This window comes from Chionomys nivalis, chromosome 4, assembly GCF_950005125.1.
Source record: "Chionomys nivalis chromosome 4, mChiNiv1.1, whole genome shotgun sequence".
Lineage (NCBI taxonomy): Eukaryota > Metazoa > Chordata > Mammalia > Rodentia > Cricetidae > Chionomys > Chionomys nivalis.
In genome coordinates, this window is record NC_080089.1 from 16,238,375 (window position 1) to 16,260,947 (window position 22,573).

At 43.9% G+C, this 22,573-nt stretch overlaps 1 protein-coding gene across 5 annotated transcripts in view; it reads right to left on the reverse strand.

Annotated features, from left to right (window-relative positions):
• The window catches only part of Fat3 (FAT atypical cadherin 3), a 596,674-nt gene that overhangs the window by 48,269 nt on the left and 525,832 nt on the right, over positions 1-22,573 (reverse strand). For all 5 annotated transcript variants that reach the window (XM_057767110.1, XM_057767108.1, XM_057767109.1 and 2 more), the window contains 5 exons: positions 8,842-9,231; positions 6,054-6,268; positions 4,957-5,094; positions 3,994-4,137; positions 676-873 (listed from right to left, as the gene is read on the reverse strand). In XM_057767110.1, the coding sequence (XP_057623093.1) occupies positions 676-873; positions 3,994-4,137; positions 4,957-5,094; positions 6,054-6,268; positions 8,842-9,231 (1,085 nt within the window). The remainder of the gene's footprint in view (positions 1-675; positions 874-3,993; positions 4,138-4,956; positions 5,095-6,053; positions 6,269-8,841; positions 9,232-22,573) is intronic.

Genomic DNA, 22,573 nt, shown 5'->3' on the forward strand with positions numbered 1-22,573 from the left:
ATTTTCTTGTCTCTATGATACAAAATAAAAGGATTGGCCTGGGATGGGTGCAGAGATGGATTGGAAGAAAATGAAGCCAGAGCAGGCTCTCACAGAGAGAGTTTGAATATGGATGAGAGGGTAAAGTAACAGGGACCCCTGGAGGAAGAAAGGATCTTGTGGATGTTTCCTATGAGGAAGTCAGAGGGCTAACTGTGGGAGATGTGATACCCATGCTCTAGGCTGGCACGCAGAAAACTGTGCTGGGCAGTGAGAAGACACTGAAAATTCCCCATTGTCCCTGGAGTCTATGTTCTGAGACAGGGCGTTGTTTAGATAGCTGGACACTGTACCACCGTAGTCACCCTTCACAACGGTCAGGCAACAGTTTCTCTGGGCAACAGCGGCTTGAGCATCATTCAGGTTTATGGCTAGAATCCAAATGTTGGTCTAGGCAAAGTCCCGGGCAGGAATTCCGTGTGCTTGATCACTCAGAGCTCCCTTTTGTGATCCTTGCACAACTCATTACCTCCATTTCTACCTCTTTGTGCTCCCCCCCCCATACAGGCATTGAATTTGGGATTAGAAGAGGAATATTCATTCACTACCATGAGCTACTATGTTGACTTAGTGAAGGCAGAAGGGACAGACATGGAAGAGAGCAGCACCCAGTGTGTACAGATGGCCAAGCTGTACCTGAATGCAAAGCAGGTATTCTGGGGACTCCACGTGCCGGAAGACCACCGCTGACCTCAGGATCCCATGGGAGTCCAGCACAAACTCCTCGTCTTCATTTCCCGACAAAATAGAGAAGGAGAAGGGAGGCCCATTGTGAAAAGAGTCTCTGTCTGTCACCACAAGCTGTAAGATGCTGGTACCCACTGGCTTGTTTTCCTGTATGAAAGAGTGTTGCAAAAAGGAGGTTAAAATAAAAACAAAACAACAACAACAAATAAAACATCATTACTGGCTGGGAGTGCTAAGTTAGAGCCAGGCATTTGCCATAGGAATTCCCCATGGTACTTAAGTCTTCTTACAGGCTGGGGTGGCAAGCATCCTCTTTCCCATCTGTAGTAGCCTCCTCACTGCCGTGCCAGGAGACCACAGTCTCTGCAGATGACAACACAGGTCTTTGACTGAACAGGTTCCTAGATTCCAAAGATATGTCCAGGTCCCCCCGTCCATCACTCTCAGAACCTATCTACAGAGCTCTGAGTTATACCCTTCATAGCCTGTGATGACCTTGGAAATCCACCCAGGGCCCGGCAGCATCACCCTGCTGGGAGGGAAATGTGGGTCCTCACCCTAGTTACAACATGATTATGCTGTATTGTGATTGCGAGGAGGTCCAACACTGTAATACGGTGTCACATTAGACTTTTTTGGGGGGGGCATGCAAGCAACTTTCCAGTCAACATATGAAACCAAATGGACCTTTACAACCAACCCCACAACTCGGCTGTTCCATGTTCTTCTAGGGAAAAGAAAGTAGATAGCACATTTATCAACTTGAGAAGGAGGAGGGACAGTCTTCAACTTTAACAACTATTTTGGAAACCTGGTCTGACAACAGGAACATGAGAATGAATCATGCCTTCTTCTGGGGTCAAAGTTTGTCTTCTTCACTCTGAAAGCCCCAGATGAAGTTATCTGTAGCCAAGGCCAGTATCGGTCTCTTTGACTCACTGTGCTGGAGTTTGGCCTTAGTGCTGTCTAGGCTGATTTCGGCTTTAGGAGTTAGCCTGCTGATGATACCAGCTGAAGGGTTAAGATGTTTGGGTCCCAAGAGATGAGGAGCAGGGTACAGGATGTTGGTGGAGCCCAAGGCTCATATGCTGATTAATTTATGATAACTATGTGTTGCTGAGCACGGTGGCTCACACCGGTATTTCTAGCAGTTGGGTAGCAGAGGCAGAAAGACTGTCATGAGTTTGAGTCCAGCCTAAAATACAGAATGAGTTCTAGATAACCCATGGCTCCATATACTATAATTTAAATAATGAAAATTTAAAATTAAAAAAGAAAGAGAAAAGAAAGAAATAAAAAGGGAAACAGGAAAAAAGATAACCAGGTGTTGGGATAAACCCATTATTCTGGGTGTGAAAGAGGGAGGAAGCCTTGAGAAAGGAGCAGGAGCGAACCTCAGAGGTTTCTGTTCTGCCCCGTCTATGTCTGCTTGAGCACCAGCTGCAGTACTGCCTCTCTTTGGAGCCCACCGTGGGACCATGTCATCCCAGAGAAGATTTACTGCTTTACACAGACAACATACTCAGCACCACACAAACAGAAGATTTATTGATTTGTTTGCTCATTCTCTGAAGGCCATTTCCTCTGCAGAAAAAATAGAAAGAGTGAGAGAATGTGTGTCCTTGGGGTCACCGTCTAAGAAAGAAGGGTGTGAAATTACAGACAAACCCAGCCTGCAGGGGAGGAAGTCCTGGCTGACTTCCGCATTTGAAACAGTCTGTCCAGATGATGGATGCATGTCATAAATGGAATGTTCAGAAGGCAAAGTGTATTTTGTCTGAGGAGGGCACAGGGCGGGGTGAGGCAGAGAGTGCCCCGGTAGGCCACAACCACAGAGATCTAAGAAGAAGGGGGGAGGAGGGACGGGAGCAATCACATGTGTGGCTGCTGGCAGGAGCAGATGAGAGGTAAATGAGAATCTCTCCAGGAAGGGCTGAGATTGCACTGACAATGGCCAGGGATGAGCATACAGGGGTAGCTTTTGTTTCATGAACATCTCAGCCTGGTTACCAGACAGCTCAGTGTTACTGTGTGAAGGAGGCTGGTTATAGATGGCCACACTCAAGATCGTCCATCTTATCCCAAAGGGCTCTCTAGAGATCCGAGCACTCTCTCCTTTCACTCCTTCTCTTGAGAGCCATTGTGACAGCAAAGCCAGCACAGTGAGAACTGCTTCTCCAGAACTCCCGTGGACCCGTAAGACACGAGCATCTCTAGCTGTGTCTCCAAGGCTTCCACACTCACCGTCTGGGTCAGCACATCTTCCTAGCCTGGCTTTCAGCCTCCAGTACCCTGCTCACGAGCTAACTGCTGAACAATAGGCTAGTAGAGGAGCCTGGTGTCTGCCTTGAAAGCAGAATGCCAGCTATAAGTTACTCTATCCTGCAGCCTGACTTTAAGGCAGGCGGATTTAAAGCAGTAAACAAACTGCGATGGAAGCTGAGCTTAAAGAGGAGCTGCTCTATCTGAAGTCCTGGGCTGGTTCCCTTGGATATCTCTCCACTCAGAACAGGGATCTTAAAGATAGCCTGTCACTGCAGAAAGATTATTGGTATTATGTGCTTACATGATAGATTCAAGTTCAAATCCTGACTGCTTTCCAGCTGCATGATCTTGAGAAGACTATTCACGCTTACAGATCCTTGGCTCTTTCGACTGTAAGGTATGTGTGCATGGGATGGGAGAGTGGGCATCAGTCTACATCCTCCGTGACACACGGTGATGAGGGCAGGCTGTGTCTGTGGACGGGATGGGAGAGTGTGTGTTGATTTACATCCTCCATGACACACAGTGATGGAGACAGGCTGTGCCTATGAAACATCTAATACTTAGAAGAAACGGGACTCAATAACTCTTCTCAACAACTGAGGTGGTTGCTTTCATACCTTCCCTAGGAAGAGACAAGTTGATGCTGGATACTCATAACCTACAGGCTATAACTAGTTCCCGATGCAATAGTACTGAGAGACAGGTCTGTTGAGGTACGAGAGTCCTCAGAGAGAAGCCTAAAGGAGCATGTTCATCTTTTTTGCCAAGTGAGGACACAACTAGCAGTCACCGTTATAAACAGGATGCAATCCTTTACCAGATACAAGATCTGGGAAAGCCATGATCTTGATCTTCTCAGCCTCTGAGACTGTCAGCAGTAAACTCCAGTGGCTAGAGTCTCCAACTCTACGTTATTTTCTGTAGAAGCCCCAACTCAACAAGCCGGCGTGGAGGAGGCTGAGCCACACAGGTAGTAACCAGCTGGCAAGACTTGCTTACCTGGATCACAGCTGTGTAGTTGGCAGGTGTGAACACTGGGCTATTGTCGTTCACATCGGAGATATCAATGTTGACAGTTGTGGTTGAAGACATCGCAGGGATGCCACTGTCTACTGCTTGGATGAGCAGGGAGTATCCTGACACCTGACAAGGCACAGAGGTGACATTAGGAATCGCAGAGCCTCGGCCTTCTGCACATGCTCAGATAACCTGAAGTCTCTGGCTGTGTCAGCTTTTCTCATATCCCGATGACTTCGGCGCCATCATCATTTGGGGCTGGCTCTTTCTCTGTTGGGAGCTGGTTTGTGTATTTGAGGGGGTTTAGAGATGTCCCCGCCTCTGCCCACTAGGATTGTGTCCACCAAAACTGCAGCCTGACAGTTCTAGCTCTTCCCCGAGGGGTGGAGCCACTGCCTTTAAGGCTGGGCCTGAGCCTCTGTTTGATACAACTGTCGTCACTGCCCTACACTGCTGATTTTGGTATTCCTGGGCTAGAGGCTGTATCACTAGAAGATTCCGTTTGCCTCTTAGTATTATTGCTCTGGAGTTCATTTCTAGATTTCACTTTCTTTGAAAACATACATTTCAATCAAGGATTATTTCAGTCTGGGACAAAGGGATTTTGGGAATCATTCTTTTCCTCGAGTGCTTTCAGATGATCTTTCCTGAGCAGCTCACGAAGGGCTGAAGTTCCTGATGAAACCAGGAGCAGCGTCCTGGCTGAAGGGTTCTTCTTTCTCTGACTCATGATGGACTAAATTTCAATCGATGCAGGAAGGTACACATTTGTCTTTTTTGCTAAGATCTCCAATGTCTGCCAAAAGCTATTATCAGTGTAAAATTCTTTCAGAAATCTAACCCAAACATCTACCTGCATTTCCTTGCTACTCATAATGAGGCTATGCCCATGAGTCCAGTAATGGTGTAGGTGTGGATGGTGAGGGATGACCCAAACCCACTCACCCGTTCCCGGTCCAGTTTCTTCTTAACCTTCACAAGTCCCAAGAAGGGATCCACAGCAAATTCATTGTCCCTATCTCCACCCACAATGGAAAAACGAATCTGTCCATTGGGCTTGCTATCCGCATCTTCTGCTATCAGCTTCACAGAAAAGAAACAAAGCAAAGACAAGGTATAATGCAAGAGAAAGACAAAAGGTTGATGCTTAGCGTCTCCGGCTGGCAGTATTCTAGGACTACCCATGATAAGTTCCCAGAGGGGGAGATGATTGGTGGGACCAAAGAGGGCAGCAATAGCATGGGAACCTTATTTTCTTATTAATTTTTACCTTCCCAGAGTCTGACAACAGTTGGGCCTGATTTTCATCAGGTTTGAGATCATGATGACAGACCCCAGAGCTAACAGACAGAGCCAATGTCGTGACCTCTTTACAGCTCTGCAAACAGTATTCTCAGCCACTTGGGCTGGCTTTTTACTCAGTATGGCTGGGCCCCGGAATCACTTGGAGGCACAGCTCTGAGGACTATTTGAGGGGTTCTATGGATGACATCATCCTTATGAGTTGGGGCCCTAGACAGAATGGAAAAGAAGATTACAGAAACCTAGTGAAGCCTTGCTCTCTGTTTCCTGACTGTGTACAGCACGTAACTAGGCTTGTTCTTCTATTGCCATGCCTGTCCAGCACAGTGAGCCATGCTCCCTCTTCAATCTCAGGCTTTTCTCACACCCACACTGGAGAATCCCCACTCGCCAGTAGGACGATACCCATGTATTTCCTCTTTAGTCATGGGCCAGTTACTCTGTAGTCGTGGATTGGCTGCCTCAGAGCTTTAAAAAGCTCATCTATGCTATCTTGCATTTTCTTTAAAAGTATATACTTCAGTAAGGAAAGCAATTACTAGTTATTTATAGCTTGATATAAATGAACCTGTAAGACTCCTTCTAACACACAAACCAGAGAAGGAGCTCTTCAAAGCCCATGTGTGACAGACATCTTTGAAACACTGAATGGAGGAGTGGAAACAGTCTAAGACAGACCTCGCTCATTTCTTCGCTGTGAGGATGTTTTGTCCCAGAATTCAGATGCTGCTGGCACCTACCAGAATGACAGAGTCCCCCTCCAAGGCATCCTCACTGATGACGGCACTGTAGACATCTTGACTGAATTGAGGAGGGTTATCATTCACATCTGTGAGGTCGATGCTGACGGTGGCTGCAGCGCTCAGGGCTGGGGTGCCTCCATCTTTAGCTTCTACCACCAGGTAAAATCTTTTGCATACTTCATAGTCAAGAGCTTCCAAGACAGAAATACCCCCTTCGAAGGAAAATAGGTAAGTTTATATTTGATTAGGGGGAAACCTGGTTCAGCTGTTCTGTAGGCAAAGTGTGATTTCTATCATTCCTAGCCAAGATTGCAAGTTTGGGCGTTTGCTTCTGAGGCCCTGAAAACTTTGTGGAAGTCTAATGAACACCGCCAGTTAAAGCATAGCCGTCTATCAGACACGTTCCAGAAGAAACGGGCGGTGCTCACAGTTTCTGTGATAATTCCAGGGTTTATTTCAGGCAGCAGAAGTGTCTGCTTGTGAAACCAGGGAGTTGAACACCCTGAGCAGTGTCTCTCGAGTCTCTGAGTGGCCCCGGGGAAGGAAGAACACGTGGTGTGCACTCGTGACTGGAGGGCACTGCTCCCGCCCCCCCCCCACCCGTCATCAGGTAACCGCTCATGGCCAGCACTGGACTGAATTAACCACACAGCTGCTGTGCCCATTGATAATGTGCCTGTCTGGAGCGAGCATGCACAGAGGGTGAGAACACAGGGAATCTCAAGGCAGGGTGGCATGAGGTGAAAAGGGCTCCTGGAAACCGGCAGCCCCTCAGTGTCTGCAGTCATACGGCTGAGGTGTTCACACCCAGGTAGCCCAGGAGTTCACACTTATGTAGCCCGTGTGTTCACAGCTATGTAACCCAGGTGTTCACACCCACATAACTCAGGTGTTCACACTCACGTAACCCAGGTGTTCATATCCACGTAAGCCCAGGTATTCATACCTACGTAACTAAGGTGTTCACACCCATGTAGCCTAGGTTTTCACAACCACATAGCCCAGGTGTCCACACATACATAATCCAGGTATTCATACCCACAAAATCCAGGTGTTCACACCCACATAACCCATGTATTCACACCCACGTAACCCAGGTATTCATACCAACTTAGCCCGGGTGTGCACACTCATGTAAGCCCAGGTGTTCACACCCACATAGCCCAGGTGTTTACACCCACGTAGCCCAGGTGTTCACACCCACATAACCCAGGTGTTCTCACCCAAATAGCCCAGGTGTTCACACCCATGTAGCCCAGGTATTCACACCTACGTAGTCCAGATGATACTAAAAAAGAAGGCTTCTAGTTGAGGGTGACCTCTAAGGCGGACTCTGAGAGGGAGCCACCCACCCTTCTTGTCCCAGCCCTGTCTGGTAGTGACCGTGTGCAGTGCTCTCAAGTTGCTAGCTACCTACTGTGCCTAGAAGACAGTTCCCAGGTGTTTGTCTTTCTCTGGAAAACAATCATTAGGTCAAATGAGAGGTCACTTTCTTGGGCATAATCAGTCAGAGGACTGTAGTGCTAAGACTGCCAATAGTTTCCTTCAAATTACGGTGGAAACAGAAACTATACCTCTATCAAGAGCCCATTTTGATTCATAATTGAATTTTCTGAGCACTTACTACCCCTGGAGCTTAACTTTTCCAGTTTAGTTACCTAATGACAACTTTAAACTATCCTTAGCCACCTCCCCATGGTGTTCATATAGAATTGTCATAGTTGGACAGGGCAAAGCTAATGCATATCGCAATGAGTGAACTCTTCATCCAGTTTGATCTGAAGTAATGACCCTAATAAACACTTTCTGCTGGGAGGTCCTGCTAATGCAGCCTGTCAATCAATACTACGTTCTTTTACTCAAGGGTACATTTTTACGTTTGTACACAGTTATGTCATGATAGGATTAGAGTGTGCATTCCTGAGCCGGGAAGAAAAAATTCAAATATTAGATAATCCACTTACGAATAGCAAAGGGTGGGGAAATTATTTAACTTCTCAAATGTTCTGTTTTTCTCATCTGGAATATGTGAGCTATACCCAAAGATTTCATAGGATGGCAGAATACTGGCAATGGTAATTGAATGTTGGTGATCATGGTACTACCCTTTTCCTAAGTGCTGACTAAGGAGAAATGGCCTCCTCTGCCATCTCGCACAATAGCAACATGTTTCCTGAGTGATTTAAGAAATGGGCAAAGGTCAGAGGTGTGAGGAACTTACCTCCTGCCTGGAAAATGGGGATAGCCTGGACTATTAGAGAATAGTTCCTCCAGAAGGGTGCACACCAAAGGTTCGCTGATCCAAGAGGAGTGGAAACCACTCAGATACACACCGTTTGGACTGACAACAAAGTACCCACTTGATGTGTACGGATCATGGCCAGTGTCAGTCATGGTGCTGACCAGAGAGTGGTCAGCTACCTGCAGATGGGGTACAGAGGCGGCTCATCTCCTGTTCCCTTCCTACCATAGGCACATGGGATCCAAAAGGAGCTAACAGAAAGGATACACAGACACACTCTTGTGCTTGAATGTAGACATCACAGCTTCACAGCTACTACAGAGAAAGCACACTGCTGACCTAAGCCTCCTAACTAGGTGTTTTGTCGTCAACTCATGGGTCAAGAATTTGCCAAGTGAGCCCACTGCTTGGTGTCTGGAATTTAGAAGGGTCGTTGTTAGGAGCTGGGCACTGAAGTCTGCATGCAGGCCCTGCCAGGGAGGCAGGAGGATGATGGGATGGGAGAAGAAACAGGAAGCATTATTGGAATTGTCATGTACCCACCTGTCTTTGGGTTGATCCTAAACTTCCCTTGTTCATTCCCAGACCGGATGAGATACGTTATCTCAGCGTTTGTGCCAATATCTTTGCTGGTTGCAAACACAGAGAGAACTTGGGTACCAAGGGAAGTGTCCTCGGGCACCGTTACTAGGTAATCCCTTCTCTCAAACACAGGGGGGTTGTCATTGATGTCCAGGACAGTGATGGTGACTGAGGAGAGCGAGGAGAGGGACTGTTCAGGACTCTGGTCGGTGGCCCGGACACTGATGTTGTAGGATGATTGCTGCTCTCGGTCCAGAGGCTGTTCCAGGATGATGACGCCCGAGGAGCTGTCGATGGAGAAGACCCCACTGGCTGAGTCCTCCAGGGAGTACACAACCTTCCTGTTGATGCCTGTGGGAGGAGACACAGGTTGAGAGGGCAATAGCATAGTACCAAGATATTCGCTTTTCCTTGCTAAAGACCTGCCCGGGGAAAAAAGCCATTGTGGAAATAGCTCTGGCTGTACAGAAATGAAACCTTCAGTTTGAAAATGAGAACAAGATTAAAATTGGTAAATTGACAACAAATACCATAATTCTTTGGTTGTTATTATTAATATATAACCTTCTTCAAATTAATTTTTCCTGAAGAAAATGTAGAGGCCAATAGATGTATGGATAAACATATACCCCAAAGAAAAGCTGAAACTAATTAACCAATCACTTCAGCACATTTTCATTGAGAATCTTCCAGAAGTTACTGATGGTGATGGGGGTTCCAGCCCCAGATGAGAATCTGAAAGCACCTGACAGCTTTGAGGTCATGGATCATGTCTTAGACTTGAACAGGATTCTTCCAGCTATGTTCATAAACAGATTGAAGGCCAGCACAGAAGACAGGCACCATTCAATGGCCTCCCATAGGCATGTAGGCATACTATAAAGGCAGCTTGAGCAAGGGCCCAGTGTTGGCAGGGATTAGAGAGCACTGGATCCCATCTCTTCTGAGTACTGGGGGAGCAGGGGAAGAATGTGGTGTGTCTGCTGAATGTGGAGATGGTGAGGGATGTTTGCTGATGTGGGTCTGGCAGCATATGGGGTGCCACAGAAGACAGGCTTCAGATGACTCTTCCGTGCAGTCTGAGCAACTGCAAAGAGAGAGTTCTCAGTTGTTGAGATGGAGACAGATGTGGGAGAATGAGGCTTGGGGTGCGAGACCGGAATTCCCATGTCGAACTGAAGGTGCACACCTGATATTTAATAAGGATGTTAAGTGGGAGAGGCTGGCATTCAGAGAAGTGGCTCAAACTGGAGTTACACTTCTGAGCATCATCAGTTGTGATTCATGTACAAAATGATGAGAATGGTTGAGGCCATAAGGATCATAGAGGGAAAAGGGAAGTCATGGGGCTGGCATGGGGGGCTTTCCAGCTGAAGGAGAGCACCAAAAAGTCATCTTGACATGGACTCAAACAAAAACATATCAGCCAAGAAATGTCCACCAATAGATTCCTGAATGACATTGGCTGAAGGTCATTTTCATTAGAAGATTCCAGTTCTTCCAAATGGGTTTTAAAACTTGAGATTTGCTTCAGTCATTAAAATTCATAAGAAGGAAAGTAGAATGAATTCATTGGTGAAATCAGCTCCATTTTGATCATAAAATTCTCTTTAAAATGCTTTTATTTTAGTTTTTTAGTTATTTTGCATATTTTTGTGAGGACGCACAAGTGAGTGTGAGTGACTGTGGGCCCAGAAGAGGGTGTCAGGTTCCCAGGAGTAAGAGTTACAGTGAACTGCCCGTGAGGGTTCTGGGAACGAAACCCTGGTCCTTGACAAGACAGCGGGCACTCTTACCTGCTGAGCCATCCCCCCCAGCCCTCATAAATGCTCTCAATGAGGAGAGCCACCTGTCAGAGGCCTTTGGCTATGATGACCATCTGTGATGCCATTTGTAAATCATGGTACCTGGAACACAGGTTTTTCTAGTGCAAGGCTTCTTGTACATTTCTTAGCATGACACCTTGCCAAGAGGGGAGGGTGGCAGGAATTTGGCAAATAAGAACAGAACATTTTATTTCCTCATATACAGTTTCCTTGAAAAACAAACACAAATTCCTGGCAAACCAATAAAATCAAGTATCTGGAAGGAAAGCCCTAAATCGTACTGTATGACTTTGACTAAAAGGCCACTGTAGAGAGCACGTTCTTGATCCCCTTCCCAAGAGTCCATTTTTTCACCCTAAGTTTCATCATTTACTTTTATTTCTGTTGCAAAATAACCATCCAGTTATAAATATCAATTTCTAATATTTTTATTCAGACTAGAAACAAATGACAAATGGGCTTTCTTCTTCCAGTCTTGTCCCTTAGCTGTGGCTTCAGGGAAGGGCTGGAAGAATGAATTCTTCCATAGAAATTCCTGATGTGGACAGGCATGCAGAAGGATCGAGTTTTTTCCTTGAAAACAATCACCTGGCTAATTGTCAGGACAGGAGCTCTGGATGCTGCCTAGACTGTTTCCGTGTTCTCAAGACAGTGTTGAAAGCCAAACAGGAGTGTTTACAGGAACACAGCAGCGGCTGACATGAACACATCACACACATTTTCAAATCACACACATTCCCTACAGGTTTGAAGACCACCCCAGCATATGGCACACAGTTCTTTCCCAGAGCAGGAGACTGAAAACCCAGAGCCTCTTGTGGGCTGGGGCCTACTAATTCATTCTGCTGGGGCAGGAACCCAGGACTGAGGGCCTGGTCTGGTCCTCTCAGCATCTTTAGACATGAGGGACATGGAGCTAAGTCTTGCTTTCCTGGATTCCTTGTTTAGCTTCCTGGAGGTGTTGTAGGAGATTTACTTCTTCAGGCCCAAAGGTCAGTTAAGGAGGAAGCAACTTCTGATTCACTGTTGAGAAACAAGTTGAATTAAGAGAGACAAGAGGGATGACTCACAGCGAGGTTAGTTGGAATATCCCTTTAGTGGACCTTGGTTCCCTTTACTGGGACAGGCAGTTGAAGTGTCATTAGAAATAACATGATGTCATTCAGTGGTGGTACACGCCGTTAATGCCAGCACTTGGGAGGAAGAGGCAGGCTGATCTCTGTGGGTTTGAGGCCAGCCTGGTCTACAAAGTGAGTTCTAGGAAAGCAAAGCAAATAAACAAACAAACAGTTCCAGGCCTGCAACTTTCTCCTCCAACCTCCTAATTAGAGCCCACCACTACGAGGAGGAGATGCTGTTCTCCTAACTCCGTGCTGGCCCTCCTGCAGGAGGGTTGTGTTTACACGGCTCATATGAGTCAGTCACCCTGGACCAGATTGATTCTGCTCACTGCGACTTGGTGGCAAGTCTTTCCTGCTTTGCTGTAACAGAATAGTGGAAAGCCACACTTCCAGCTCCTCAGAGTCTCTGAACTACACTCCTCCCAATCCCCAATCCCACATCTCTAGACATCTTCAAATTCAGCAAATGGAGCTCTCTCTCTCTCTCTCTCTCTCTCTCTTTCCCTTTGTGTGTGTGTGTTTCCAGTGGACTTCCCGTTCCTCTCATGAAGCATCTACTGCCAGCATGAACCAGAAAATCCCTTCCATGCAAGCTGGGCCATGAGGAGCTGCTGGAATCTTGTGGATGGAAAGGAAATGGAAGACCAACACTCTTCAGTGACTGCCCGAAATTCAGCCACAGAGCTTAAACAAAGTTTATTGCTTCTGTGAAAAACAATACCTTGTGTACTTGGATCATCCCCAAAGAGTCAACCCAATGTCAACGCACTCAGCCTTATACCTGAAGCTGACAACAGTATTAACAACAGCACCAGGTTTGAAGAGATGGTTCAGTGTTTGTCTTCTAAGCTTGGGGACCTGCGTTTAATACTTAGAATTCTAAGGAAAATAAATAAATAAATAGTCAGCCCTGTAGCAAAGTCCCAGAGCTGGAGTGCTGGTAGAAAAGATACTTTAGGTTCCCTGGCCAAGCAACCAGCCTAGCCTACTTGGTGAATTCCAGCCAGTGATAGACTTGTCTTAAAAAACAAAGTAACGTCCAAGGAATGACACTTAGGTTGTCCTTGGACTTCTACATGCACTTGCGTATCCACACACACAGACAGACCCACAGACACACACAGACACACGCACACAGAGGCACACACATGCACACATGCATGTGCACACACACAACTTAAAATCAAATGGCAGGAGTCATCAGCACCACAAGCACAGTGAGATTTCTGTACGTGGGTCTGTATAGTGGAGTATAGAGTACAAAGCAGAAGAAGAAATAACTTTAAATTTGAAAAGGTTTTCTTATTTAGTCTTTCTAGAAATTATTTTTATTTACTATTAAAAATCCATATGCATATTTGATGTACTTGATAATATCATCCCTAAACAAGGGTCCCCATCACTTCTCCCTCCTGTACTTAATGTACATTTTATATTTATTTCTTGCTTACTGAATCTGCTTAATGCAGTATGTGCATATGAGTGTTGGGTCATTTACCACATAGGGAATATGCCTAAAAAGTGACGTTCCCTCCCTGGCAGGCATCAACTGCCAGTAACTCATCAGATAGTTGTAAAACTCAGGTACCTCTCCTGCCTCCACACTGGGATTCTTAACTACCTGGATGTTGTGGAGGTTTGGTGCAGGTGATCACAGCTGTTGTAAGTTCATGTGTCTACACAGCACGTCATGTCTAGAGAATAGTATCTCACTGCTCTTTTCCCAGCTTTTACTCTCGTATGCTTTTTCTGCTCCTTCTTCCCTAAAGTTTTGATCACTTTTATTTCATTTCATTGAGGTGTCATAATTTATGTGTAATAATAACATGAATGCAGAACTCATGAGAAAATTCTGATAAATACCTACCACATGGAAATTGAAAAGTGAACTATTGAACCACCCCTGGGTTGAAAAGGAAATCAAGAAAGAAATTAAAGACTTCCTAGAATTCAACAAACTGAAGGCAAAACATACCCAAACCTATGGGACACTATGAAAGCAGTACTAAGAAGAAAGTTCACAGCACTAAGTGCCTACATAAAAGCTCTAGAAAAAAAAGAAGCAGACAGGAAATAATCAAATTGAGGGCTGAAATAAATGAAATAGAAACAAAGAAAACAATATAAGAATCAATGAGACAAAGAGCTGGTTCTTTGAGAAAATCAACAAGATAGACAAGTCCTTATCCAAACTAAACAGAAGGCAAAGAGAGAACATCCAAATTAGCAAAACTAGAAATGAAAAGGGGGACATAACTACAGATACTGATGAAATTCAGAGAATCATTAGGTCATACTACAAAACCTGTACTCCACAAAATTGGAAAAGGTAAAAGAAATAGATAGTTTTCTGGACATATACCATATACCAAAATTAAGTCAAGACCAGGTGAGAAATTTAAATAGAAATAGAAGCTGTCATCAAAAACCTCCCAAAAAAAAAAAAAAAAAGCCCTGGGCTGCATGGTTTTAGTGCAGAATTCTACCAAAACATCCAAAGAGAGCTAATACCTATAATCCTCAAAGTGTTCCACATAATAGAAACAGAAAGAACATTGCCAAATTCTTTTTATGAGCCTACTGTTACCTTGATACTAAAACTACACAAAGACTCAACCAAGAAAGAGAATTACAGACCAATCTCACTTATGAACATAGATGCAGAAATACTTAATAAAATACTAGCAAACCAAATCCAAGAATACATAAAAAATTATCCACCATGATCAAGTTGGCTTTATCCCAGCAATGCATGGATAGTTCAACACATGGAAATCTGTCAATATAATCCATCATATAAATAAACGAAAAGAAAAAAACATGTGATCATATTATTAGATGCTGAAAAAACATCTCAGATTGGAAAGGAAGAGGTCAAACTTTCATTATTTGCAGATGATATGATAGTGTACATAAGTGAACCAAAAAACTTGACCAGGGAACTTCTACAGCCAATAAATATCTTCAATAATGTTGCAGGATACAAGCTCAACAAAAAAATCAGTAGCCCTCCTATATACAAATTATAAACAAGTTGAGAAAGAAATCAGAGTAACATCACCTTACACAATAGCCATGAATAACATAAAATATCTTGGGGTAGCACTAACCAAAGAAGTGAAAGACCTATTCAACAAGAACTTTAAGTCTTTGAAGAAAGAAATTGAAGAAGACACCAGAAAATGGAAAGATCTCCCATGCTCTTGGATATAAATAAAAATGGCAGTCCTGCCAAAAGCAATCTATAGATTCAATGTGATCCCCATCAAAATCCCAACACAATTCTTCACAGACTTTGAAAGAACAATAACCAACTTCATATGGAAAAACAAAAAACTCAGAATAGTGAAAACAATCCTGTACAATAAAGGAACTTCAGGAGATATCACCATCCCTGACATCAAACTTTGTTACAGAGCTTACAGTAATGACAACAGCTTGGTATTGGAATAAATATAGAGAGGTTGACCAATGGAATAGAATCAAAGACCCAGATATTAATCCACATACCTATGAATACATGATTTTTGACAAAGAAGATAAAATTATACAATGGTAAAAAGAAAGCATCTTCAACAAATGGCGCTGGCATAACTGGATGTCAACATGTAGAAGAATGAAAATAGATCCATATCTATCCCCATGTACAAAACTCAAGTCCAAATGGATCAAAGACCATAATATGAATCCAACCACAATGAACCTGATAGAAGAGAAAGTGGGAAGTAGCCTTCAATGCATGGGCACAGGAGACCACTTCCTAAATATAACCCAGTAGTACAGACATTGAGAGCAACAATAAACAAATGGGACCTCCTGAAACTGAGAAGACTCTATGAAGCAAAGGACATGATCAATAAAACAAAAAAAACAGTCTAATGAATGGGAAAAGATCTTCACTAACCCCACGTCAGACAAAGGACTGATCTCCAAAACACATAAAGGACTCAAGAAATTAGACATCAAAATTCCAAATAACTCAATTAAAAAATGGGGTACAGAACTAAACAGAGAATTCTCAACAGAAGAATCCCAAATGGCTGAAAGACACTTAAGGAAATATTCAACATCCTTAGCTATCAGGGAAATGCAAATCAAAACAACTATGAGATACCATCTTACAGCAGTCAGAATAGCTAAGATCAAAAGCACCAATGATAGCTTATGGTGGGGAGGATGTGGAGTAGGGAACACTAATTCATTGCTGGTGGGAGTGCAAACTTGTACAGCCACTTTGGAAATCAGTATGCCGGTTTCTCAGAAAATTGGGAATCAACCTACCTCAGGATACAGCAGTACCTCTCTTGGGCATATAACAAAAGGATGCTCAATCATATTACAAATATATTTGTTCAACTATGTTCATAGCAGTATTATTTGTAATAGCCAGAACCTGGAAACAACCTAGATGCCCCTCAACCAAAGAATGGATAAAGAAAATGTGGGACATTTACACATCAGTGGAAAAAAAAAATGACATCTTGAGTTTAGCATGAAAATGGATGGAACTAGAAAATACCATCCTGAGTGAGATATCCAGACCCAAAAAGATGAATATGGTATGTATCACTCATAAGTGAATAGTAGGTATAAAAAAGGATATGGAGCCTATATAGTTCATGATCCTAGAGAAGTTAAGTAATATGGTGCAGCCTAAGAGAAACATATATAGATCCACCTAGAAAGTTGAGATAGACAAGATCACCTGAAAGAATTGGGAACATAGGGGTGGGTGGAGAAGGGAGGATGGAAGGGAAAGAGGAGAGGAAAAGGGAAGCAAGGAGAACTTGAGGGAATGGGATAGTCGAGATGTAGAAAGGACAGAGATGAGAGCAAGGAAAGAGATACTTTAATTGAGTGAGCCATTATAAGGTTAGCATAAACCTGGCCCTAGAGAAATTCCCAGGAATCCCCAACTAAAACCTAAGCAATAAAGGAGAGGGTGCCAGAACTGGCCTTGCCCTATAGTCAGGCTGGTGAATATCTTAAATGTCACCATAGAACCTTCATGCAACAACTGATGGAAACAGAGGCAGAGACCCACATCAGAGGACTGGACTGAGCTCCCAAAGTCCAACTAAAGAGTGGGAGGAGTGAGAATATGAGCAAAGAGCTCAAGACCATGATGGGTTCACCTACTGAAACAGTTTACTTGAGCTAATGAAAGCTTACTAACGTCAGCTAGACTGGGAAGGAACAAGCATAGGACCAAACTAGTCCCTTTGAATGTGGTTGACAGTTGCATGGGTGGGCCAGACTGAGGGCCACTGGCAGTGGCACCAGGATTTATTCCTACTGCATGTACTGGCTTTTTGGGAACCTATTATCTTTGGATAGATGCCTTGTTCAGTCTAGATATAATAGGGAGGGCCTTGGACCTTTCCCAAAGCAATGTGCTTTACCTTCTGAGGAGTGGATAGGGGGTGGGGGGGGCATGGAGAAGGAATGGGAGGAGTGGAGAGAATGGGAACTTGGATTAGTATGTGTAATAAAAAGATAGTTTGTTTTATTTTTTTAAATATAAAAAACAAACAAAGATGCTGTTGAGTATATGTTTAATTCTGTAGAAAAGAAAACTTGGTAACTATTTAATTTTCTACAATGAATACCAGCTAAATAAATTAGGGCCCATTGATATGCAGATAGAGTGCTTTGTACATGTCATTTAATATAATAGATGACATGGGAATTTGTTTATGAATCAGCATAAAAATGCAGGTCATAAAATAGTATCAAGTTTATAAGTTTATTTTTGTGTAGAAAAAGCTGAAGGAATCCAGCTGAAATGTTAACTATTTGAAGTTGTTTTCTCACATTTGCTTAACTTTCTAGATCATATACAGTGGGCACAGGACACTTTGCAATACATAAATGAACTGTTAAAAAAATTCATGCTCTCAGGAAATAATTCTTTAATACCAAGCTTGGAAAGTATCCAAGTTTTCAAGAGATTTTTCCAGCCCAGCTTTAATTCTTAATGTACATACCATTTGAAGTAATTGTGGAAAATTAGCCTACATATTGTGTAGGCTTTCGACTGCTTGTTTCCATTGTTCATTTCAGATCATCATGCTTAGAAAGATAGTAATGCGACTTAGAAAATTGCTTTTGTCAAAGGCCCCATTATAAAGTTACGGCAAAGAGTATTTTTAAACGAAATTTTACTCTTTAATTAAGGCAATTAAAGGAAATGGCTGGCCTAAAATTCTTCTCTCATCTTCAGTAGAAGGCAAACACAATCCCAGCGAGCCAAAGCGCTTAGGTTGAGTGCTCCTGTTTTATCTTTCAAATATATGTTGGGATAATATAGAATTAAACGGGAAGATCCTATGACAAAGTCCAGGAACTAGCAATACTTTTAGCTTTGCAATTACTGTCCTTTAATATACTTTCTAATGTCTTCTGCTTTAAGTGCCATTTAAAAGTTTTTCAGTCGATGATGACTAAAGCTGTCTCATTCTCCTGGGCAGAATATTAACTCCCAGGGTCTGAATCTCCCTTTGAAAGGTCCAAAAAGGACAGAAGGTTGCCATGACTAGGTCAGGGAGACCCTGCCGACTGTGTCCAACATCTCCGGGTGATTGCCAAGTAAGTTTGGCAGCAGCTGTTTCTCTGGGTCTGATGACAAGATTGTGGCACTAACCCAAAACAAAACCCCAGGCCCTTTGTTTAGAAACATAAAGCCATCCAGCACAGTTACATCAGAGAATTAAATCAGGAAAAGGCTCCTGTAGGTAAGGGCCATTATTCTGCTTAGACAGCATGGTCTATACACCCAAGAAGCTGGCTCCTGTGCAGTGAGATTCCCTGTGACATGGAGAAAGCTACAGATCCCATAACCTGGTCTTGTCCTAGGCCTGATGTAGTTAATTGTGGGTAAATTAATTAATCTACAAAGGGAGCTTTAGAAAAAAATACACCATCTTTACTAGTATACTGGACTTCTGTGTTATGCTGTGGCCCAGTGATGAGACTCCAACATTGAAATGAACACCAGACTAATTCATTCACGCTTCACTCAGGCCTTTGCTCGTAAGTGCCCGAGGACTTCTGCTGCAGAGGACATACTCAGCGTCTCCAACACTTCTGCGCAACCTCAAAGGTCCCTAGTTTCTCAGGAGACAAACGTGCAGAATTATTAGGAAGGATTGGTCAGAAGTTTCTCAGAAACTAAAGTTACTCAGTCATGAAGAAAGAGTAGATGTTGTCAAGAGTGCTGAGGTGGAAACACTAAAGATAAAGGGGGCATTTGGGGAGATGCAAGAGCAACGGGAGTTACGGATGCTCACAAGAAGGCTCCATGTTGATAGAGCTTTAGCAGCAGTGTGAGGCTGCCTGCTCTCTCAGCCAGCTGAGAGTCACCAGTTTAGTAAAACCGACCATTTCTAGAGTAACTACAAACTAGGCCTAAGTACATGAGGAGGGAAATCAGCAAGGAGAGAAGGATGCCTTGTAGATGTGTGAGCAGAGTGTTCTGTGATTCCTAAGATGGAGGAACTCGCCAGCAGATGATAAACAGAATAATGCCTGTCAGGGAGGCCTCACGGTGGGAGGTGACTACAAAGAAGAGCCTCAATGTGCCCTAAAAGACAGGAAGTCAAACCCTGGGGTCCTTGGCATTTTTTACACAAAATGCCAAGGGTAGTAAGAAATGCCCCAGCTGCGAGTCTTCCTTGAGGCCATCCCTGTATTCTGTGCCTTGCACAGGCCTGATCCAGTACAGGGAGTGTGCCAACGTGTGCGTGTGAGCGGGGCGTGGCACAAGTCACTGTGATCATGTGGGAGAAATCAAAATTCTCCATTCAAGCTTCTTTAGAAGGAATTCCTATTTCATCTGACAACTAGTGTTTTGATGCACACTTGGAGAAATTGGGTTTTAGAAAGGGTAGTGACAACAGTAACTTAGGTGTCGAATTCAAAGACCCCTAAGCTGAGCAAGGCATTAGCGTTCGCTAGAGAAAACAAATTGTTCAGCCCTACCTCCCTTACTTCAGTCTTCCCGAATCAGACCTTAGTAATGGAGCATGTCCTGTTGCTATTTTAGGATGTTTGTTTCTTTAACACTTGGTTGTGGAAAGCTTCCCAGAGGATTCTGATAGCGTCTGTAATTACAGCCAGGGGGTGGGAACTTATTCAGATCTCTGGTAAAGGATGGGATTGCTATATTCAATACACTTTTATATCCTAACGCCACCCTGGATTCATTCCCAGAGTGTGACATAGACCAGGTACGTGTCTCAAGCTTCTATTGAGCCACATGCACTATTGAAAGAACCCTGGTTCAAGGAGAAGCGAAAGAATCCAGGGGTCTTAAGGGGCCTTAGAGCCCTTCACTGTCTCCAAGCCACTACTGAACAGACGCCTGGGGAAGCCACTTAACTTTGAACAGTTTTTCCATCTGCAGGTAGGAGTAACAATAACAAGATCCTTTCCTTCAGTAATTGGAGTACGTGTGAAAGTTGTCTGAGATCTCTGGAGAACAGCTTTGTGCGTATTATTATATATACATGCACACACACACACATATGGAGAGAGACTGTCTTTGTATGTGTATATGTTTGCTTGGGTGTGGATACTTGGATGTCAGTCTGTAGGGCAGAAGTCAACCTTAGGTGTTGTTCCTCAATTACCATCTACCTTTTTGTTTATTTTTGAGATGGCATCTCTCTCTAGTCTGGAGCTCACTGGTTAGGTGAGGCTCGCTGGTCAGCAAGCCCCAGAGATAGACCTCTCTCAATCTCTAGTGTTAAGATTACAAGCATGTGCCGCTCTGCCTAGTGTTTTATTATCCAATACACAAAAGTCTTGGAGTACATTGTTCTCCAGAAAATGCATTAAATCGCTCAGTCATCACAGAGGGTGATTTAATTTTAGTGATATTTTAATAATCCCTCAGCCACCTTCAAAGATTTAATACTTCAGACAATATTGGAGCTTGGGGGAAGGAACATACAAACCTACATTTAGCCCTCACCTGTGCGGCTCAGCGGTAATGATTTCTAAGGCATCAGGAAAATCATTGATTAGATATATGATGCTTAAAGAAGAAAGGTAGACATCAGAATTGAATCCATCTTGAAATATTTTCCAGGAAAAATCACCATGACATAGAATATTGGCTAAAGGTGTTAGGGTCTTCTCTTCAAAGTCTTCTGTGGTCAGTCTCTGAGTCTCTTCAAAAAGTGACATTTTGGTCTAGATTTCAGTAGTGATGTTGTAAACGTCTAGTAGGACTGCGATTTCCTTGGGAAACAGATCTCACATCCACCCAACCCCCAACCATGCCAAAGTAACTGTGGTGCCTGAACCCGTCCCCATGAGGCTTGCCATGGAACTGTGTAAGACAGTTCCAGAGATAACCACTCTGCAGGGAATTCCTAGTGATGCATGGGTAGATAGAATTTAAGATGCCTATGAATTTGCTTTCATATATTTCTTTCTTTTTTTAAGATTTATTAATTATGTATACAGTGTTTTACCTACATGTATGCTGCAGGCCAGAAGAGGGCACCATATCTCATTACAGATGGTTGTGAGCCACCATATGGTTGCTGGGAATTGAACTCAGGACCTCCGGAAGAACGGTCAGTGCTCTTAATCTTTGAGCCATCCCTTCAGCTCTGCCTTCATATATTTTTATATTGCTCTGTAACAAGTTGTTTGGGACCCTAGCAGCATAGTTTAATGAATGCATGCTATAATGTGCTTTCTAGGTATTAGAAATTCAGGTGGGAGACTTCGTTGACTGTCTCTCCATTACAGTTTCCTATGAAGTTGCTAGTACGTTGTCAGGTGGGATGTGAGTACACCTGCCAGTTCACTGAAGGGCAGCAGGTTGACTTTCAATCTGACTCATGTAGTTTTAGGTGAACTCCGGTCCCTTGCCATGTGGGCCTCTCACGGCTCTGCAGTGGTTGTTCCCTAGTGTGAGTGCTCCCTAGAGAGAGAATGAGAGGAAACCTCTGGACTGACTGTGACCCCTAAAATTCATGTGTCAAGCCTCTCGTCTTTAAAAGGTAGGATGGAAGACTTTTAGGAGGAAATTATGGCTAAATGAGGTCATGAAGAGAGCTTAAGGGGAGGCAATGGGAGCTATTCAAAAAAAGAAAGAAAAATGTTTCTCTCCCGGCTAGTATACACGCGAAAGGCCATGTTAGTCCAAAGCGAGGAGCCAGGGGTCTGCAAATCAGGCGTGCTCTCCCCAGTCCTAACCAACATGTCCTGGCTCTAGAGCACGAAGCTCCAGAACTGTGAAAAGCAGTTTTCTGCTGTTTAAACTACCCAGTGGTTCATTACAGCAGCCTAAGTTGACTCAACAGAAGCCACAGCTACAATGAATGTCATGACCTTTTTAGGCCTAATAGGCAAAGTGGTGCCAAGGGAAGAGCACATTACAGGAAGCAAGTCACTGGGCTCAGTGTTAGAGACAGCTACCAGAAGGAGCTGTGGTGCTCTGAATAAGAATGACCTCCATACACTGATGTATCTGAATGCTTGCTTGTCAGGGAGTCGCACTATTTGAGAGGAATTAGGAGGTATGGTCTTGTTGGAGGAAGTGTGTCACTGGGGATGGGTTTTGAAGTCTCAAAGGCCCATGTCAGACCCAGTTTCTCTCTCTGTCTCTCTGTCTCTGTCTCTCTCTCTTTCTCTGCCTGTGGATCAAGTTGTAACTCTCAACTACTTCTCCAGAACCATGCCTGCCTGCATGTCGTCATGCCCCCTGCCATGATGAGAAAGAACTAAACC